This window comes from Mustela lutreola, chromosome 7 (assembly GCF_030435805.1).
Source record: "Mustela lutreola isolate mMusLut2 chromosome 7, mMusLut2.pri, whole genome shotgun sequence".
Classification (NCBI taxonomy): domain Eukaryota; kingdom Metazoa; phylum Chordata; class Mammalia; order Carnivora; family Mustelidae; genus Mustela; species Mustela lutreola.
The window spans coordinates 34,241,644-34,262,106 of record NC_081296.1 but is presented as its reverse complement, the minus strand read 5'-3'; the positions used below and the strand labels follow the sequence as shown (position 1 = coordinate 34,262,106).

General features: G+C 40.2%; 1 protein-coding gene across 6 annotated transcripts in view; it reads left to right on the top strand.

The window, feature by feature from the left end:
• Positions 1-19,291, top strand: part of FBXO22 (F-box protein 22) — a 31,262-nt gene extending 11,971 nt beyond the window's left edge. For all 6 annotated transcript variants that reach the window (XM_059180270.1, XM_059180272.1, XM_059180269.1 and 3 more), the window contains 2 exons: positions 14,851-15,016; positions 18,107-19,291. In XM_059180270.1, the coding sequence (XP_059036253.1) occupies positions 14,851-15,016; positions 18,107-18,524 (584 nt within the window). In that variant the 3' untranslated portion in view covers positions 18,525-19,291. The remainder of the gene's footprint in view (positions 1-14,850; positions 15,017-18,106) is intronic.
• The last annotated feature ends 1,172 nt before the right edge of the window (positions 19,292-20,463 follow it).

The following is a 20,463-nucleotide window of genomic DNA, read 5'->3' as shown; positions in this document are numbered from 1 at the left end:
TCATCTCAGAGGAACATGCACATGTCTTGGCTGATGGGGACAATGATAATTAATACTGAGACATCATAAGCTGGGTCCTGAGTTCCATGCTATTTCTAATCCCCATGGTGGCTTTGCCAGTTAGAAATTGTCACAGGATGTTGTCGGTGAAGAAAATAAACTCTTAACAAGAGGAGAGAGCAAAGGCTCTTCAACTACTGCATGATACATAAACAGAAGAACAGAGTTAACCTGTGTTGTTAAAGTGACTCGAAATCAAGGATGCCACACATTCTCTAAGGAAAACTTCAGATTGTGCCTTTTAAACTGACCTACCATTAACTACAAAGGCAGAAAGAATTTTAGGTGGAAATGTGACTATATAGCCAAACCAGAGAGACTTTGCCATATTATAATGAGACTTTTTGGAAGGCTGGGTCAAGTTAACAGTGCTCAGCAAACCAGATCTCTCTTAGATTGGTGGTTAGAAATTTGTGGGTCTGAAACTCAAGAGCGAGTTGAGGTTAGAGTTGTTGGTTTGAGGAAGCCATTTACATATATCCTGGTAGGCTGGCTGCAAAGAGTATCCAAGACTGCTATTACAGATTTTGGGAAATATTCCAGCAGCAAATTTAGAACTAGGAAGGAAGAAGAGATACAGTTTGATGCTGACAAGAGGATGGGTATGTTCATTGGGTTCATGATGGAGAACTATATGTTAATTTCACTCAGCTTATTGAAAGGTGCATAAGGTTAGAAAAATTAATTGGATGCAGATTCTATCTCAGTGGTATTCCAGGAAGGGTGTGGCACATAGATATGTAATTATAACCCAAGTGAGAAAGTTAGGTGGGCCTATCTACAAAAGAGGTCTGGATAGATTGCTGTAAGTATTGCCAGCAGGCAGGAGAGTGAGGAGGCTTAGTGGGGCAAGTAGCATTTAAGGTTTTGAAGGATGAGAAACATGAAAGATAAGAGTGGTAACAGACTGGGCTAAACAATGAGCAGAAACCTAGGCACAGAACCAGGTAATGAGAGCACACATGGGGATAGTAAACATTTCACTTTTGTAAACAAAATATGGGGCACAGTGAGGCCAGGCTAGGGAGTGTACTTAGTAAATGGCAACATTTAAGCAGAAATGTTCTGGTAGCAAATGTGACCCTCCAGATTGGGGAGATACTACAGGCAGGGAGACTAGTTAGGAGCCCCCTGCAAGAGTCTAGGCAAGAAATAATACCAGAGCATGAAGAGTAGGAAATTGATTGGAGAAAATTAGCAGATGATTAGGTATGTGAGAGAAGGGAGACTAGGTGACTCGGTGATAACTTTGAGTTTTGTACTTAAGAGAGTAGGGTGCTGATGGTACAGAGAACAGAAATCAAGAACACTGAGGCAGAAGGAGCAGGATTGGGAAAAATTGGACTCCATTAGACAGGCTTGTTTGGCTTTTAATTTAGTGCTCTTACTGAAGGTCGTATTGCCAGACCTGTGTCTTTTTTCTTCAGAAGTGAGGATGGTACCTCCTGAGCACATATTCTCTCCTCTGTCCCACACTACCTTGGGCATGGTGATGAAGGTCCTGATCAAAGCACTGCTTGAAGCTGGAAGCCTAGTTTTGTCATTTTACAAGAAAGAGCCAAAATCTTGAGTGAAATAAACCATCCATTTTGTGATAGAATAGTTAATGGATTTCTGAGAACTTGTTTGCATTATAGTGCAAAGTATAGGAATCACAAAACTGAAGGGAAAAGCAGCCACGTGTTTATTCTGTACTGTGAAGTGTTCTTATTGGCATCCTTTCCAGAACTCTTTGCTGTCAACAATTTTGTCTTATTCCAAAGCATCCTTTTTATCATGTTGATGGTATTCCGGAAATTGAAGCTTTGCTTCAACTGGGGTGATAATCTTTATTCTTTCATATACTATTGGACGTCCAGATTTCCTGTATTCTGAATTTGGGTCATTATCTTTTTTTTTTTTTTTAAAGATTTTATTTATTTATTTGACAGACACAGATTACAAGTAGGCAGAGAAGCAGGCAGAGAGAGAGGAGGAAGCAGGCTCCCTGCCAAGCAGAGAGCCTGATGTGGGCCTTGATCCCAGGACCCGGGGATCATGCCCTGAGCCGACAGCAGTGGCCTTAACCCACTGAGACACCCAGGCACCCCGGGTCATTATCTTTTACATGCTCAAAAAGATGGAGGAATCTGAGGTGGTCAGGGAGTCAGTGGTTGGAGGCTACGCCTGGGATGTGCCTTCTCCACAGAGTCCTGGCCTGCATTCCTGCACCAAATACTTGGGACAGCTCTTCTGTGTTCTGTAATATCAAAAAGCACCTTGTTCATGGTAGGATCTCACAGGGGTTAGCATACTTTTTCTGTAAAGGGCCAGATTTTGCCAGGCTTACAGTCTTACTTGCATCTGTCAGCTCTGTCATTGGAATACAAAGGCAGCTATAGACAATACATAAATAAACGGCTGGATTCCAGTAAAACTAAAGTTTACAAGAATGCAATGAGGGGGCATATTTGGTGCGTGGGCTGTAGTTTGTCTTTCTCTGCCTTATAGTTTTTGGCCACAGTGATTAGAAGATCTGTGAAGATCCACAGTAAGCAATGAAATGGCTCAGTTCACGCATGAAGTTGGCGGTACCTCTGAAGAAAGGGACCTTCTCATTTGAGAATTCTAGTTCTTCTAGACCTTGTGTATAGGGAATGTCATAGTGTGACCCAGGATCATAGTATATATGATTTCATATACACGGGTTCTATATTCTTTTTGAACTTACCAAAAGTGGCACATTTTAAAAATGAGGCATAGCTTGTTCTAAGGTCTGTGTGTTCTTAAAGACTGTATTAAAAATTGTCTCGGGTGGTGGGGGCAGCTGGGTGGCTCAGTCAATTAAGCATCTGCCTTTGGCTCATGTCATGATCCCAGGGTCCTGGGGTCACCCTTTGTGGGGCTCCCACTATCTGCTTCTCCCTTTCCCCTCACTCATGTTCTCTTTCTCTCTCTGTCTCAAATAAATAAAATCTTTAAAAAAAAAAAAAAATCTGTGGATTGAAAAAAAATATATATGGATGGGCCAGCACTTAATTCTTGAGAAGGGCAGAAACACCTCACCAGAGCATCAGAAAAAGTCATTGTTTGTTCATTTAGGAACTGTTGGCATGCATGCCATATGCCAGTCACTGTATGTATGGGATTCTAGAAATACATTAATTTCCTGCCTTCTGGAGCTTCCAGTTTGGCAGAACAGACCGTTTTTGAATAAAGTACTACAGATGGGAAATGTATACCAAGTAGAAGCACAGAGGTGCTAGAAAACATATAACCACAGAACTTAAAAATCTAGTGTGGGGTGTTGGAAAAGTGACATTTGCACAGGGCCCTAAGAAGAAGTGAACTAGAGAAGGGAGGAGTCCCTCAGATGGGTAGGAGTATTATAGGTGGTCTTTACCTTTTTTCTAGGTTACTGACAAAAATAGAGCAATGTAGCCTAAGATCAAGGACAGGAAATAGAAGGGACCTGGTCATGCACCTTCAGGATTGAAATGCTGTGGATTCATATGCTCATTTGTGAAACAAAGAAATCTAGTGTGTCTGGAGAAGTGGGGATAGCAAGGAGTGGGAGAGTGTGATGTGAGGTGAAGCTGTCGAGGCAAAGAGGGACCATGTCATGCCCATAAAACAGTAAGGATTTTATATACTTAAGGGCAGTGGGAAGCCAGGATTCTAAACAAGAGTGACAGAATCAGATAGGTCTTTTTGTAATACCCCTCTGGCTGCCATCTGGCCATCAATTTGGAGGATTATGAGAGCAGATGTAGGAAAAACAGGAAGCTGTTGTAGTAGTTAAGGTAAGAGTTGATGGCGGGTGGAGGTGAAGACACAGATGGATTCAGGACAGAGTTTTGAGGTGAATCATTGGGATGTGGTGACTGATTAAAATGTTGGGTTTTGAGAATGAGGGGCGTGGCCTCCATGTCATCCAGGTTTCTGGCCAGCATAGTTGCACAATAGCATCTCCTGAGGGAAGGGAGACAGACTGGACTGGATATGTTGGATTTGAGATGGGGACACTGATTAGACAGTTGAATAGTTTTGGAATTCAGGAGAGTGGTCAGGACTAAAGATATAAAATTGGGAATCACTATATAATTAATGGTAACTGAAGCAAATAGGAACCATCTCAGTAATGGGAGGAGCAAGAGGAGAGAGGAGCGAAGCTCGGCAGTTTCTGTTGCTTGTGCAGGGTTGACTGAGTGATGTAACACTGTAACTGAACTTAAAAGATTGACTGGTTGGGGTGCATTATGTTAAACACAACCCAAAGAAGTGTTGACAGCAGGGAACTTTTTAATTACTTGTTACAAGTAGCTCCCAAAGCACTGGCTCCCTGTAGGTTGGTACAGGAGGATTTTATTCATTGTATTAGTGGGGGGAGGGGCTTGCATATACATTGAGGAATTTTTTTTTTTTTTTTTTTTTTTTTTTTTTTAAGATTTTATTTATTTATTTGACAGACAGAGATCACAAGCAGGCAGAGAGGCAGGCAGAGAGAGAGAGAGGAGGAAGCAGGCTCCCTGCCGAGCAGAGAGCCCGATGCGGGACTCGATCCCAGGACCCTGAGATCATGACCTGAGCCGAAGGCAGCGGCTTAACCCACTGAGCCACCCAGGTGCCCTACATTGAGGAATTTACACATATTCTGTTACTTTTAGGCATTTTGGTTCAGCTGCCCATGCCTAGCATGTCAGCATGCTGTGCATACATCTTATTGTTCAAAAAATGGCAGAAAACTCTGCCCATAGGAGGAGATCTTAAAATTACAATGAGCTAAAGTTAACTTCAGGACAAATTGGGGGCTCCCGTACAGGTCCTCAGCCTGGCTTACTGGAGGTCAACCCCCAAACCGGTGTCTCCTTGATGAGAACTGATGGCAGAACAGAACACATAATCTTCCTTGCTTTTTTTTTTTTTTTTTTTTTTTTTAATCTTCCGTGCTTTTGTCCCTTCTCTCCTCCTTCCTGCTGATAGCTTTCCTCTAAGTAACTCCCTGTTGAATCCTAGCTAATAATACCGTGATGTCCTCTCTCGTGCTTATGTTGAGAACTTTATTTATACTTCTCAATGAGGAAGTTGTTCAGCAACTTTCCTTTGAAACAATTAATTTCCTTTTCTTTGAAACAGTTCATTTCCAAATAAAATCTTACTTTTCTTTGAAACAGTTTATTTTCAAATAAAATCTTACATGGGGTATCAACATAAAAATAAAGCAAATAGAGCAGAGCAGAACTGCTTAGTTTGAAGGGAGGATGGAATGTCTATAACTGTGGCTGCTTCACATCTCCTCTGTCTCCCCCTGGGCACCTTTGAACCCAGCAGAGCATATTGTAATAAAGGGAGGAGACTCCTACCTTAACGTGGTCTGCATTTCTTTCCTAAAGGCTTCAAGTTGTTCAGTAAAGAGGCTCTAAGTATGAAAGCAGTACCTGGCAGCCTATGACCCCCATCCTTCTACAGACAGAAGAGCTGGAGAAGGCAGCCTGTGGACTGCTGATTGCTTTTCCATAAACTTGAGCTTAAGAGCCAGGACTTTTTTTCCTTCCTGGAGAATGCTTGAGGTGGGTAGCTGGTACATCATACACTGCCTCACACCTGTGATTCTTTCTCTTTTATGAACACTTTGTTCTGACACTCTCCTGGGCAAAACTCAACCTGTAAGAGTGCCCCTGGGGCCCAGTGGTTTTCTAGGTTTCAGTTTTATTTGTAGACATTGACATTAGAAAAGATCTTCCACTCATTTTTACATTTTAGGTACCCCATGTAAGATTTGATCATGGTATTGTTAGCTGTATCTTCTAACAATGGTGGGCATCTCTACCATGTTCCTGACCTTAGGGGGAAAGCTCTCAGTTTTTCCCCATTGCAAATGACTAACAAGTCTTTTACGATATTGAGGTTTGTACCCTCTATCTCTACACTGTGAAGAGTTTTAATCAAGAAAGGATGCTATGCTTTGTCAAAAGCATCGGTTTTGCATTTGCTTTTTCTGCATCAGTTGAGAGGATCATGTGGTTCTTGGTCTTTCTTTTATTAATGTGGTGTATCACACTGATTGATTTGTGAATGTTGAACCACCCTTGCAGTCCAGGAATAAATCCCACTTGGTCATGGCAAATAATCCTTTTAATGTACTATTGGATCCTGTTGACTAGTATCTTGGTGAGAATTTTGGCATCCAAGTTCATCAGGGATATTGGGTTTGTAATTCTCCTTTTTGGTAGGGTCTTTGGTTTTGGGATCAGGGTAATACTGGCCTCAGAGTTTGGAGGCTTTCGTTCCGTTTCTATTTTTTCGAACAGTTACAGAATGTAACTGCTAAAATGGTTTAAATAGTTGGTAGAAATCCCCTGGGAAACCATCTGGCCCTGGGCTCTTGTTTGTTTTGAGATTTTCGACTACTGCTTCATTTCCTTGCTGGTTATGGGTCTGTTCAGGTTTTTTATTTCTTTCTAGTTCAGTTTTGGTACTTTATAGTTTCTAGGAATGCATCCATTTCTTCCAGATTGCCTAATTTGTTGGAGTATAGTTGCTCATAACAGGTTCTTAAAATGGTCTGTATTTCTTTGGTGTTGGTTGTGATCTCTCCATTTCATATATTTGGGTCCTTCCTGTTTTCTTTTTGATAAGTCTGTTCAAGGGTTTACCAATCTTATTAATTCCTTCAATGAATCAGCTCCTAGTTTCATTGATCTGTTCCACTGTTCTTTTGGTTTCTATTTCATTGATTTCTGCTCTGATCTTTATTATTTCTCTTCTTCTAGTTGGTTTAGACTTTATTTGCTATTCCTTCTCCACCTCCGTTAAGTGTAGAGTTAGGTTATGTATTTGAGACCTTTCATATTTCTTCAGAAGGGCTTGTTAATGCTATGTCCAAAGGGGGAAGTATGTAGCACTAACAAGTCTTTCTCAATGAAATGAAAACCCAACTCTTCAAAGCCTTTTACTGCATCCGAAAGGCTTTGAAGAGTTGGGTTTTCATTTTCATTTGTTTCCATGAATTTTAAAAATTCTTTAATTGCCTGGTTGACCCATTCATTCTTTAGTAGGATGCTCTTTGGCCTTTGTGTATCGGAGTTATTTCCAACATTCCTCTTATGACTGAGCTCCACTTTCGAAGCATTGTGGCCCGAAAATATGCAGGGAATAATCCCCATCTTCTGATACTGGTTGAGACCTGATTTGTGACCCAGGATGTGATCTAGTGAGGAGAATTCCATGTGTGCTAGAGAAGAATATATGTTCTGTAGCTTTGGGAAGGAATGGTCTGAATCTGTCTGTGAAGTGCATCTAGTCCAGTGTGTCATTTAAAGCCCTATTTCCTTGTCGATCTTTTGCTTAGATGATCTGTCCATTGCGGTGAGGGGGGTATTAATGTCCCCTAATGAGGTGCCTGGGTGGCTCAGTCATTAAGCGTCTGCCTTCGGGTCAGGTCATGATCGCAGGGTCCTGGGATGGAGCTCCATATTGGACTCCCTGCTCAGCAGGAAGCCTGCTTTCCCTCTCCTACCCCCCTTGTTTGTGTTCCTGCTCTCGCTGCCTCTCTCTGTCAAATAAATAAATAAAATCTTTAAAAAAAAATGTTCCCTCCTGTTATTGTATTATTGTCCATGTGTTTCTTTGATTTTGTTATTAGTTGGCTTATATAATTGGCTATTCCCATGTTAGGGGCAATGAATATTTACAGTTGATAGACTCTTTATGTATGCTAGAGTGTCCTTCCTTATCTCTTACTACAGTCTTTGATTAAAAATCTAATTTGTCTGATATAAGGGTCACCAGCCCAGCCTTCTTTTGATGTCCATTAGCATCATGCTAATCATAAATGGTTTTTACCCCCTCACTTTGAATCTGGAAGTGTCTTTGAGTCTAGAAGGAGTCTCTTGCAGACAGCATATTGATGGGTCTTGCTTTTTTATCCAGTCTGATACCCTGTGTCTTTTGATTGAGGCAGTTAGCCCATTTACATTCAGGGTAACTATTGAGAGAGATGAATTTAGTGCCATGGTATTGTCTGTAAGGTGACCGTTTTCTGTATATGGTCTCTGTTCCTTTCTGGTCTGTGGTACTTTGGGGCTCTCACTTTGCTTAGAGGACCCCTTTCAATATTTTTTGTAGGGCTGGTTTGGTGATTTGCAAATTCTTTTAGTTTCTGTTTGTCCTGGAAGCATTTTATCTCTCCTTTTATTTTCAATGACAGCCTAGCTGGATAAAGTATTCTTGGCTGCATGTTTTGCTCATTTAGTTCCCTGAATATATCATGCCAGTCCTTTCTGGCCTGCGAGGTCTCTGTGGATAGGTCTGCTGCCAATCTAATTTTTCTGACATTGTAGCTTACAGACCTCGTGTCCTGAGCTGCTTTCAGGATTTTCTGTCTGTCTCTGAGATTTGTAAGTTTTGCTATTAGATGTCAGGGTGTTGACCTATTTTTATTGATTTTGAGGGGAGTTCTCTGTGCCTCCTGGATTTTGATGCCTGTTCCCTTCCCCAGAGTAGGGGAGTTCACCACTATAATCTGTTCCAATATACCTTCTGCCCATCTCTTTCTTCGTCATCGGGGATTCCAATTATTCTGTTTTGCTTTATGGTATCTCTTATCTCTCAAATTCTCCCATTGCATCTAGTAGTTGTTTATCTGTCTTTTTCTCAGCTTCTTGATTCTCCGTCATTTGGTGATCTGTACCACTAATTCTCTCTTCTGCCTCATTTTTCCTAGCTAGAGCCTCCATTTTCAATTCCACCTTATAAATAACCTTTTTGATTTCTACTTGGTTAGATTTTTGTTCTCCAGAAAGGGATTCTCTAATGTCTTCTCTGCTTTTTTCCAAGCCCAGCTAGTTTCTTCATAATTGTTATTCTGAACCCTAATTCCGACATCTTACTAATGTCCATATTGATGAGGTCCCTGGCAGTCAGTACTGACTCTTGTTCTGTTTTTTGAGGTGAGTTTTTCCATTTTGTCATTTTGTTGAAGAACAGATGAACAACAGAACAAAATCCTGAAAGGGTAACAACAACCTTAGAGAAATATACATTAAATAAAACAGAAGAGACTTGCAACCGGGTGGAAAAGAAAACAGAGAAAAGAGAGGGAAAAAAAGAACACGATCAGGCTGGTGAATAGAGTAGACCATACTAGATTTTGGGTCTGTTTTGGTCTGTTAGAAGAATTTGCATCCCAGAATTTTAAAGAAAATTTACATATATACAACAATCAGGTTAAATACAATGAATGCATGGCATGTGACTGTAACAATGAAAATTAAAGATTTTTAAGAAAGGAATTGATAAGAAGTTGTTTGAAAAAGGACAGAACAATTCTAAAAGAAAAATAAGGAAGTAGAAAATTTAAGAAATTAAAGTTGAAAGACTAAAGAATCATGGGGAAAAAGCCATAATTCTATATACTGAATTCCCCTAGAGCTGGAGTGTGTAGTTCTTCTTGATGGGTAAACTTGGTCTTGGCTGGATGTTCTTGCTGATGTTCTGGGGGAGGGGCCTGTTGCAGTGATTCTCAAAAGTCTTTGCCCCAAGTGGAATTGCACTGCCCTTGCCAGAGGCCAGGCTGAGTCATCTGCTTGGGTTTGCTCTCTGTGGCTTTTGTTCCCTGAAAGCTTTCCTTGCAGCTTTAGAAGACAAGAATGAAAATGGCGGCCTCCCAATCTCCGGTCCTAGAGGAGCTGAGAGCTCGGGCCCTCACTCCTCTGTGCACCCTTAGAAGAAAGCTGTCATTCATGCCTGTCTCACCTGTCTCCCTGCTCTCCAGCCATATTCCGTGCTCACCCAGCAGATTCCTGCAGCAGCACTCCCATGCCACTCCTCCCAGGGGACGAAGGGGAGTGTCCCTGGATCTGCCATTTGTTGGGTCCCTCCTCGAAGAGCAGTGACCTGACTGTGCTTTGGATTATGGTTTATGGCAACCCCAAGCTGAAAGCCCACTCCTGGGCTCATTCTTTGCAGCCAGCTTCCCTACACTGATATTTGGGAGTTCTGTCCCATTCAGGTATCCCTGGTCTTTCTGTGAGCCCAAGGGTCCTGAGACCACACTGTCCCAGCAAGTGTTCCATCCCCCTGCCACCTGCTTAGCCACTGGAGCAGACTTCTAATGGTTCTGATTTTGTCCTCTGTTGCTCTGTCACTTGCTGGGAGCTGGCTGATGGAGGCTTTCTCCCCCCACAGTGTTTCTTCCCAAATATTGCCTCATTCACTTCTCCACACCTTCTACCTTGCAGAAAATGGTTCATAGAGTTGCTGTTATTCTTTTCTTCGTCCTTCAGTTGAGTTTATAGGAGTTCAGAATGGTTAAAACGCTATTGAGCTGAATTCCTGGGACCAGATGAAATTCCCGAGACTCTGTCAAAGGACTAAGTTTTTAAATTATATGGAGATTTCATAGAGAATCTTGAGGGAGTGATGCAAGTGATCTGGTGCAAAGCAGAGAAAAATGGTGCTAAAACCTAACTGATGGTACTTACTTTTAGACGCTGCCCAGCTTACAAAAAAAATCTTAAGGGACAGGAAGGTGGTGTCAGTGTTCTGTTATGCTTTCCTGCCCTTGTGGTAAACTTCATTTAGAATGGCAGCAGAGGGCCAGAAAATTCAAACTGTAAGAGGGCAGTGGGGGCTTTCTCCCAGGCTATAGTATTGGCAGAATACAGTCCTCAGCCCACCATGCCTCCCACCTCCAGTCCCTGTGCCACAGGCTCCATGTTTGTGGAGTGGAAGTTTCCTCCCACATACACAGCGACATAGTTTCTTATTGCATAACATCAGAGATAAGGCGCATCTCATTTGACTTTTGAGTCAAAAGTCAGAACAACACAGGAAACCCCCAATCACTTTTGAGGATAGGATGCACGGCTTCTTTTCCCTACCTCTAAATTTGGTGTTTACTTTAAATTCATTTAGTTCAAGGGAAAATGTTGCCTTACACTTCATCATTTCATTATTTGGTGAAACAAACCTAACTTATGGTCGAGGCCTCAGTTTAAGCAGATTAGAATTTCTTAGCTATGCTGTGGGGGTACCAAGCACCAGAGTAGTTGCTACTTTTATGACATTATCTTATCTTCACCAAAACAACCCTTGAGACTTGCTCCTGTCTCAGCTTTAGAGGAAGGATCTGAACTTGGTAAAGTCCAGTAACTTGCTCAAAGTTATACAGCTACAAGTGGTTGAGCCTGAGTTCTGAACCTGCTCTTACTCCAAAGCCCACTTCCTTACTGTGCTGACTTAATACTTGCCAACCCTAGTGTGAAAAAGATGAAAATCCCAGGAAAGAAAGTTGTGGGGAAGAGAGAATCCAGCTTCAGTCCATGAATTATTTATGGTATTAGCCTCATTTTAAGTAGATGTTTTCTTTGAAGTATGTTTCCTACATGCATTTAGATCCCATCACTTTCAAACAGATCATAAAATAGTTGTCTCAGGAGTGGTTTCTCCAGGGGCACCGGATGGCTCAGTTGTTAAGCATCTGCCTTCAGCTCAGGTCATGGTCCCAAGGTCCAGGGATCAAGCCCTGCATCGGGCTTCCTGCTCAGCGGGAAGCCTGCTTCTCTCTCTCCCTCTGCCTGCTATTCCCCCTGCTTGTTGTCTCTCACTCTGTCAAATAAAATCTTACAAAAAAAAAAAAAAAAAAAAGTGGTTTCTCCAAAAAGAAGAGAAATCTGAACATGCAGACCTAAAGTATTTCCAAGGAGTCCTGGCTTATCTTCAGAATAGTTCTTTTTTGGCTTTCCTGAATTTCCAGATTTCTCTGAATCTGACTTGGGTCTTGGTATCTGAATTTTATTTTATTTTATTTTTTAATTTCCTTTTAGCCTTCTAGTAGATCATAGCCATAATGAATTTATATTCTGCCTTATTTGAAATGAATTTAAGGCAGCTTACACAGGTGTATACATACAGCCAGTGGAGGAGTTCTGAATTGAGTGACATGTGTAGGAAGAACAAAGTGAAACCAGGGTTGAGGACAGTTCAAGAAATTTATACCATCAATACTTGCTAGAGGTGGTCCAAAGGTTTGGCTGAGCCAGAGCAAAAAAAGCCCAGCCCTTCATATTTTTTGAGAATGGAGATGAATTGTACTAGATTCAAGAAGTTTCTTATGTCACTCTCTGAGCACCAGTGACATCACCCCAAGTGAGACTTCATAAAAGCAGTTATAGAGGCCAAACCAGTGAGGCCTGCTCATTGAGCTTTCTGCTGTATCTAAGAATGTTTAGACCCACTACAGGAATGGATGGCCCACATGTTTTTTAGGCACTCACTCTGCTGTGACTTAGATCTCACAGCTGGATTTCAAGTAACAGTGAACTGGAGACTGGGCTGGATGGTCATCTGCCCAACAAGTGGCTGAGCTGGGGAAGTGGCTAACGTGCTTTCTTGGAAGTTGAAAGATCTAAGAGGCTTGATCTGGGTAGAAGGCCATCGTTTCCCCCACAGAGGTAAAGTGAGACAAGGCTGAAGGCAGTGCCAAGACTGACCTCAAAAAGAGTTCGCTGGTCTTCTCAGCCAAGTGTTCGTTAGGCATTTCAGTTTTGAGTGTCAGGGGGTTTGAGTTGTTCCTTCCTTCTGTTGCATATCTGAAGCTCCAGATGGTCTTTTGGGCAAATACAGATCTAATCTGCTCTGTCAGCCAGCCATCCAGAGCTAAGGTGGATTTGTTCTTTAAAAGTTGGGGTAGGGGAAAGTGATGGTAGTTTCTCAGTTTGGGTGTGTGTCTCAGTTATAGAGCAAATACCACTGGAGGAAGATGTAGAAAGCACTGGCTATGTGTTTGTTAAATAAATGAGGGTGGCAGATGAGAATGCTTATTAGACAATTATAAAAGAGGGTCTAGAGGTTAGAAAACAGTAGGGAAGGCAGAGATTTAGAAGCTTTAGGTTTCTGAAACTTAAAAGTCTGAGAGGAGGTGTGCATTTTAATCTAGAGCCTACCATGTTACTCTCCTGGGCTGGTCATTTTTCTGGGAATAGCAGCCTTACTTGTAAGTAAGACTAGACAGTTGATTCCACAACCCTCTTCCAACTCTGAAAATTCATTTTAGAAAAGAAAAAACATTGGGACGCCTGGGTGGCTCAGTGGGTTAAGCCACTGCCTTTGGCTCAGGTCACGATCTCAGGGTCCTGGGATCGAGTCCCGCATCGGGCTCTCTGCTCAGCAGGGAGCCTGCTTCCCTCTCTCTCTCTCTCTCTCTGCCTGCCTCTCCATCTACTTGTGATTTCTCTCTGTCAAATAAATAAATTAAATCTTAAAAAAAAAGAAAGAAAAGAAAAAACATTCTCTCCAAATGTACTGCTCTGGTCTTTGTGGGGAAAAAAGATCTTTTAGTAATGGTTTAGGGTATATGGAATCATGAAAGTACTGGATTTGTATATTAATATCCTTTTCATTCTCCAGATCAGTGATTTATTACATAGAGAATTAAAAGTGGACCAGAGGAGTTTTCCCTTGATAAGTCATTATTTGGTGTAATTAGTCATTCCCGCGCCCCACACCTCCTTTTCCTTAAGTGAGCCTTATTTCTGATGACCTTCATTGTAGGTCTGTCAAGATTCAAGTCATGTGGCTGACTCAGTGGAAACAGGAGTATGAGTTAGGTATTGGCTTTTTTTTTTTTCCTGTCCAATTATGAGTTTGATAATGCCAGAAATTTTCAAATTGATAGTCTTAAAGTGCCCAGAGGCTCAGGTGAAAGCTGGGGAGTTTGTTGGTGGGGGGTGGAGTACAGCAGTTCTCTTTTTGGGCTATATTGCCCCCTAATGGAAGCTGCTTTTTGTCCATATGCTGCAGAATTGAACATTTTCCTGCTTTGGAAAGAGTTTGAAATCCCATCTTCACTCCCACCCCCTCTCCTAGAAAAGGTGCATTGGGCCTATATATTTTCGTGGTGTATCAGTTTCCTGGGGCTGCTGAAACAAATGACCACAGACTTGGGATCTTAAAACCACAGAAATGGATTCTGTCACAGTCCGAGAGCATGAAATCAAAGTGTTGAAAGGGCTGCACTCCCTCTGGAGGCTTTAGGGTACATCTCCTTTACCTCTTCTGCCTTCTGGTGGGTATTGATATTCCTTATGGTTTCATCACTTCAGTTTCTGCTTCAGTGGTCACATTGCCTCCTCTTATATCTGTGTCTCTTATGTATCTCTTCTAAGGACATTTATCATAGTATTTGTGGATCCTGCCCGGATAATAACAGGTGATCTCATCTCAAGATCCTTAATCACATCTGCAGAGAACCTTTTCCCAAATGGGTTCACATTCATCGGCCCCAGAGATCTGATGTGGATACATTTTTGGGGTGACCACCATTAAACACACTACCGGTGGTTGGCACCTTTTCTTTTTTTTCTTTTCCAGATCTTTATATTATCACTGCTGCTAACTCTGCTCTGTGTAAACATTGATCCCTTTCATTCCAGGTGGTGGCCTGTGTAGAGATGTCTTATATCGTGGGTATAATGGCTTATATATGGCTTATATCCACTACAGGTGCTGCTCAGTCCCACAGCTGCTTCCTTATTTGTGTTGAGTGTGGGTTGTATTATTTTCAGTAGCCATTTTGTTCTTTTTAATGGGGATAATTAATGGCAGCAAACATTTTGAGCAGGGTTAAAGTTTGTAAAGAAAATAAAAAAGGAAACAGAATAGCTTCAACACTATATTGCACATAACTAGAAGTGCAAGTCATTAGCAGAAACATTTCATTTTGTAAAAATGTAGAAAATAAGATTGTAATAAAATTTGATATACTTGTTTTAAGGCTATCTTTAATTGTTGCTCTTCTTTCCTCTGCAGGTCTTTTAGATAACCCTGAGCTTCGTGTGGTCCTGGTATTTGGCTATAATTGCTGTAAGGTGGGAGCCAGTAATTACCTGCAGCGAGTCGTCAGCACTTTTAGTGATATGAATGTCATCTTGGCTGGAGGCCAAGTAGACAACCTGGCATCGCTGACCTCTGACAGGTATATCTCATGTGCTTCTGATTTCTTCTATGCATGACCAGAAATGTTCTCAGGTTTTCTTACCTTGAGTTTTTCAAATACATGTTTACAGAATTGCTGAGCTAATAGTTCATTCCATTTTATAATACTCCACATAATTCTGCTTACAGTTAAAGAATGAAATTTTCCTGTTGTCTTCTAATAACTTACTCTGAATTGGATTCGTCTTCTTCTCAAAACTGATTTTCAGCAATATCTACTGGTATTTCCCGACAGCTCTGTACTCTATACAGCCACATTATATTGTGCTTTATAACTTTATATTTTCTTTAGTGATCACTTCCTCTGTAGTTCTGTTTTCTCCTCTAAAGGAAACACATGCTTAAACAGTGAATCTTCATGGTAAAACGTCTTAGAGCCTCTGATATGCACAGTGCTATGGAAATCTTCTAGAGAGGGAATGACAGTTCTCAAATCTGTTCTGTGGAGCATCTTGGACACCTATTGGTATGAATTGGCACACATTTTGGGAAATACTAGATCTTTTTGAAAGCCTTCTTGATTTTGTTACTAAGGCTTTTTTGCTTTTGAAGATGAAAAATATTTGCTTCAGCTATCTTGGGAGCTATTACTCCTTTTGCATTTTGAATAAGAGTTTGAGTTTGAGCTAATTAAGTGGACATGAATATCCAAAAGCAAGAAAATGAAAACCACGTTTCCCCAGATGCTTCCTGCAAATAAACTACTATTCATTTCTTACTATATTTGTGTTTAGTACTTGGATACTAGAGTAGTGAAATGGCAACAGATGTTAAGAGATCAGTCTTTAAATCAGTATAAATCATCCCGGTTATAATTTCCCTTCTGGAAGTCTCTACCAATGGATCAACTACAGCTGGTCAGGGATCAGGGAAAGCAAATACAGATGACTCTTGAACAATGCAGGGGATAGGAGTGCCGATCCCTGCACAATTGAAAATCCATGTATAACTTGTAACTCCCCAAAAACTTAACTACTGATAACCTACTGTTGACCAGAAGCCTTACTGATAACATGGTCAGTTAACACATATATATATATATATATATATATATATATATATATATATATATATTCTTACAAGAAAAGCTAAGAAAAGACAATGTTATTAAAATTATTTACAGTACTGTACTTGTCAAGAAAAATCCACATGTAAATGGACGCATGCTCTTCAAGGGTCACCTGTAGCTAAGTTGAGGTCCCTGGACTGTTGGTGAGGAAGATGGAAGGAAAGCAAGTGCTCTGAATTCGGCTTCGAATTCTTAGAATATCAGACATTGGATTTCATACATAAATACACCTAATTCTCAGTAATTACTTGTGGATTATCTCTCCTCTTACCTGATTTTCTGTGTCTTTGCTTGTACCTCTAAATCGTATAAAATGGGGCAGTGATGATTTAATACTTCATTTACCTTTGAAATACCAGTCTCAAACCAGACATACAGAGTCTGAGATGTGAGCCTGTTAGCATGGTCAGGTGTCTGTTCATCATTTTTTTATACCTGTTGTGGGAAACAGCCCTCAAGAATTGTTAACCCTTTACATGACATGTTAATTTTAGTGTGGTCTTCCCATTGTCAGTGGGTAAGAGAAGCCATTGCGTAAATCAAAGCTCCATTTTAATAGTGTCCAGATACCACCTTGCCAGAAAAACAAAAGGTAAATCATTCTTTAAGGCAGGATATTGACAGTATATGTTGCAGTGGTATGCCAAAGAGGAGATGTAATAAAGGAGCAGTGGAGGACTTCAGAGGGTGGATTCACCTCAGAAACAGGTTTTGCTACTAAGCTAGTCTTACTATCTTAGTCACTTAAGCTTTTTGAGTTAAGTTTCTTGTTAGCCCAGTGAATCTTGCCCATTTCATTAGCTAATGTGTTGGTAAACATGATAGAAATACAAGGTATTTGTTTTTCCCCTGTAGGTGTTCACTGTATTGTGCTTTATAACTTGGACACTTTATATTTTCTTTAGTAAGGATAAAATATTTCCTTAAAAAAAACGGGCAAACATAAACAAAACATGTTTTTACCTTTAGGTTAAGCTGAATTCTATGCTGAAAGTAATAAATAAGCCACAGGAAAGGAATCTCATATCTTTATGGGCCAAACAATATAAAGCTGAAACTTCTGGGATTTCATGTTCTTTTTCTTTTTTTTCTTTCTTTTTTTCTTTGAAGATTTTATTATTTGTTTATTTGACACAGAGAGAGAGAGAGAGAGATCACAAGCAGGCAGAGCAGCAGGCAGAGAGAGAGGGGGAAGCAGGCTCCCTGCTGAGCAGAGAGCCTGACGTGGGGCTTGATCCCAGGACCCGGAGATCACAACCCGAGTCGAAGGCAGAGGCTTAACCACTGAGTCACCCAGGTGCCCCTGGGGTTACATGTTCTTAATAAAATTATCATCCATGATTAAATAATATATCTTTTTTAGAATGTGACAGCTGAGGGTGGGGGGAGAAAGATACCAAGACATGTAAATAATACCAGAAAGCTTTATTTAATTGATACTGTCATGCATATGAATAAAACTTTTAAGATTCATTTTAAGAAAGTGAGAAAGTTTTAAGAACACTTTATATCTAAGACCAGGATGGTTTTCAGAAATCTTTGTGGAGATGCATTTGGCCCTTGAATTTGTGACTAAAAACATAGTTCCTTCTTCACAGATCTGCTTCCCTGCATTCTTTTAAATGTATTCGTAGTTTAATTTTTAATCCCTATTACATTGCTTCTATCTGGGAAGGTGAGCCTCAGATGAGGTATAGGTCTTAAAGTCAGCAGCTCCAAACAAGCGAATCAGGAGTTTTCTTTTACACTTTAAATTATAGCGTGCCTGGGTGGCTCAGTGGGCTAAGCCTCTGCCTTTGGTTCGGGTCATGATCCCAGAGTCCTGGGATTGAGTTCCACATCAGGCTCTCTGCTTGGCAGGGAAGCCTGCTTCCTCCTCTCTCTCTCTCTCTCTCTGCCTACTTGTGATCTCTCTCTGTCAAATAAATAAGTAAAATCTTAAAAAAAAATTATATATTTTGTTTTATGATGTATCACTACACTATTCTAATTTAATTACAGACACCCTCTGGATATTGATGCCACTGGTGTGGTTGGACTGTCATTTAGTGGACACCGAATCCAGAGTGCCACTGTGCTACTCAACGAGGATGTCAACGATGAGAAGACCGTTGAGGCTGCAGTGCAGCGCCTTAAAGCTGCCAACATTCCAGAACGGAATACCATTGGCTTCATGTTTGCATGTGTTGGCAGGGGCTTTCAGTATTATAGAGCCAAGGGCAATGTTGAGGCTGATGCATTTAGGAAGTTTTTTCCTAGTGTTCCTTTATTTGGCTTCTTTGGAAATGGAGAAATTGGATGTGATCGCATAGTCACTGGGAACTTTATATTGAAGAAGTGTAATAAGGTGAAGGATGATGACTTGTTTCACAGCTATACAACAATAATGGTACTGATTCATCTCGGGTCATCTAAATAAAGTCTCCTGTAAAGTGGCTTTCACAATGTATAATTTTCAGGCTCCACCTTTCCTAGAAAATGGAAACTGGGATATGTGTATTTCAAAAAGAAAAAAAAAATAAGAGTAATATCTTTATATGTATCAGTTTTGTAACTTTGACTCTAAAGATTATATTAGGGGTGGTTTTAACAAGTTAGATGAAGGGCAGCTTTGTATGTAACGTAACAGAAACAGAATTGAGAGCTTTTGCATCATGAGGCACAGCCCTGATTACGGCTGTATTTCACCTAATGCTGTGTAATTTGACTTTATAGTCTTCTGCATAGGAAGACTGAAAGAAAATTCGTCAGTAGGATGGAGATTTAAGACATTCCATGGCTACCTCTGCATTGTTAGATATTTTAGCAAAATCATGAAAACATTTTTTCTCCCTTAATGAAGGAGGAAAGAAAATACATAGATACCTTGAGAAATCTTTCTCTGCTTTACAATTCTACTGATTTTTTTCAGAAGCTGTAAAAATTTTTTAATGAGTTTTTACTTATTTGATAAAAATTAAGTAATTATTTTTGTTCTACTACCCTAAAATTGCTTAGTCAAATAAGTTGCCAAGACTAATCAGTATTTTGTTACTTTATAAGGAAGAAATTTTCCTTTTCCCTCGATGAAGAAACTGTAAGAGAAAATGCTTTTCTTCACCAAGTTCTATATAGCTAACTGGCAGACCAGACCATTACATCACCTTATTTTGGTTTTATACCAATAAAACATACCATGGAAACTCACTCAGAGACAGTGTTTTGTATGTCATTGTTTTTGGTGAGTGAATGATGGAAGTAAACAATTCTTTTGAAATGAAAACCCAGAATAGTAGTTGTCAGGTAGTAAATCCTGCCATGTTTCCAGCAGAATGATTTGTAAGCTTATATTTTTAACTACATTAATATCTATATGTTCAGAGAACACCAATTTTTCCCAGTAACCTTTCTTCGCATAGTGATAGAACCTTTGATTTTCAGCTAGGCACATGCCTGCCATAACAAAGACTACATTTCCCAGTATCCCTTACCATTGACTGGTTTTTGTTGTTGTTGTTTGTTTGTTTGTTTGCCCCTTCTGGAGCTTGTTGCTTGGAAGTGGATCTGGTAGTGAGACATCTTGAACTCTCCAGAAGAGGCAACACTTAGGGAAGAGAATCACACAGAAGAAGGGTTCTGGGTTGCTGTACAATTTAGTTTAAGTGCTACCATACGTGGCTTGGATTGCGTGTTTCCAGACAGTCTTACAAGATCGAAGTTAACATCAATCTTTTCTCAGCCACCACTCTTCATTATAACCGATATTTCTATTAACTTATTTTACCTAATACAGTAGATGTCTAATGTATGCCACTTTTGTAGTGGTCAGTGGTTCTAATAGAGCAGTAGAAAACCTGCAAGGTAAAGTGAAATGAAAAGTATTAACCTTCCTGCTTTTCTGTTTTTAATCACTTTCCTCAGTTTTTACATTAAAAGGTTTTCTCTCTTGCTGTATATGTATATGATAAAAATACTTAAATGTTTATTGTGTGGTTATCCTAAATCTTAATTCCTAAAGAAAGTCCGAACAAAAGTTTTAGAGCTTTATGTCTGTGAATATTAATATCTAGCCTTTGTTTAGTTGTTAAACTTTTCTATTATTTGACATTGGTTACCCATTATCAAATAGAAAATACTCCAGATTCAAGTCTTTGGATATGCTTACATAGCACATAAGGAAAATGCTTTGTAAATTTTCCTTGTCTCTGATATTAACAAGAGTTGTTTGAATAAGAGGAAAAAGGATTTGGAAAACTAAAAATATGAACAAAATGAGTATGATGATTGAACAGATTATTTTATTTTTCAAATTAATACTCAGAATGTTTTGTTACTTCTCAAAGGGGAGTCTGCTGCAGGATCCTTTCAGTATGATATTT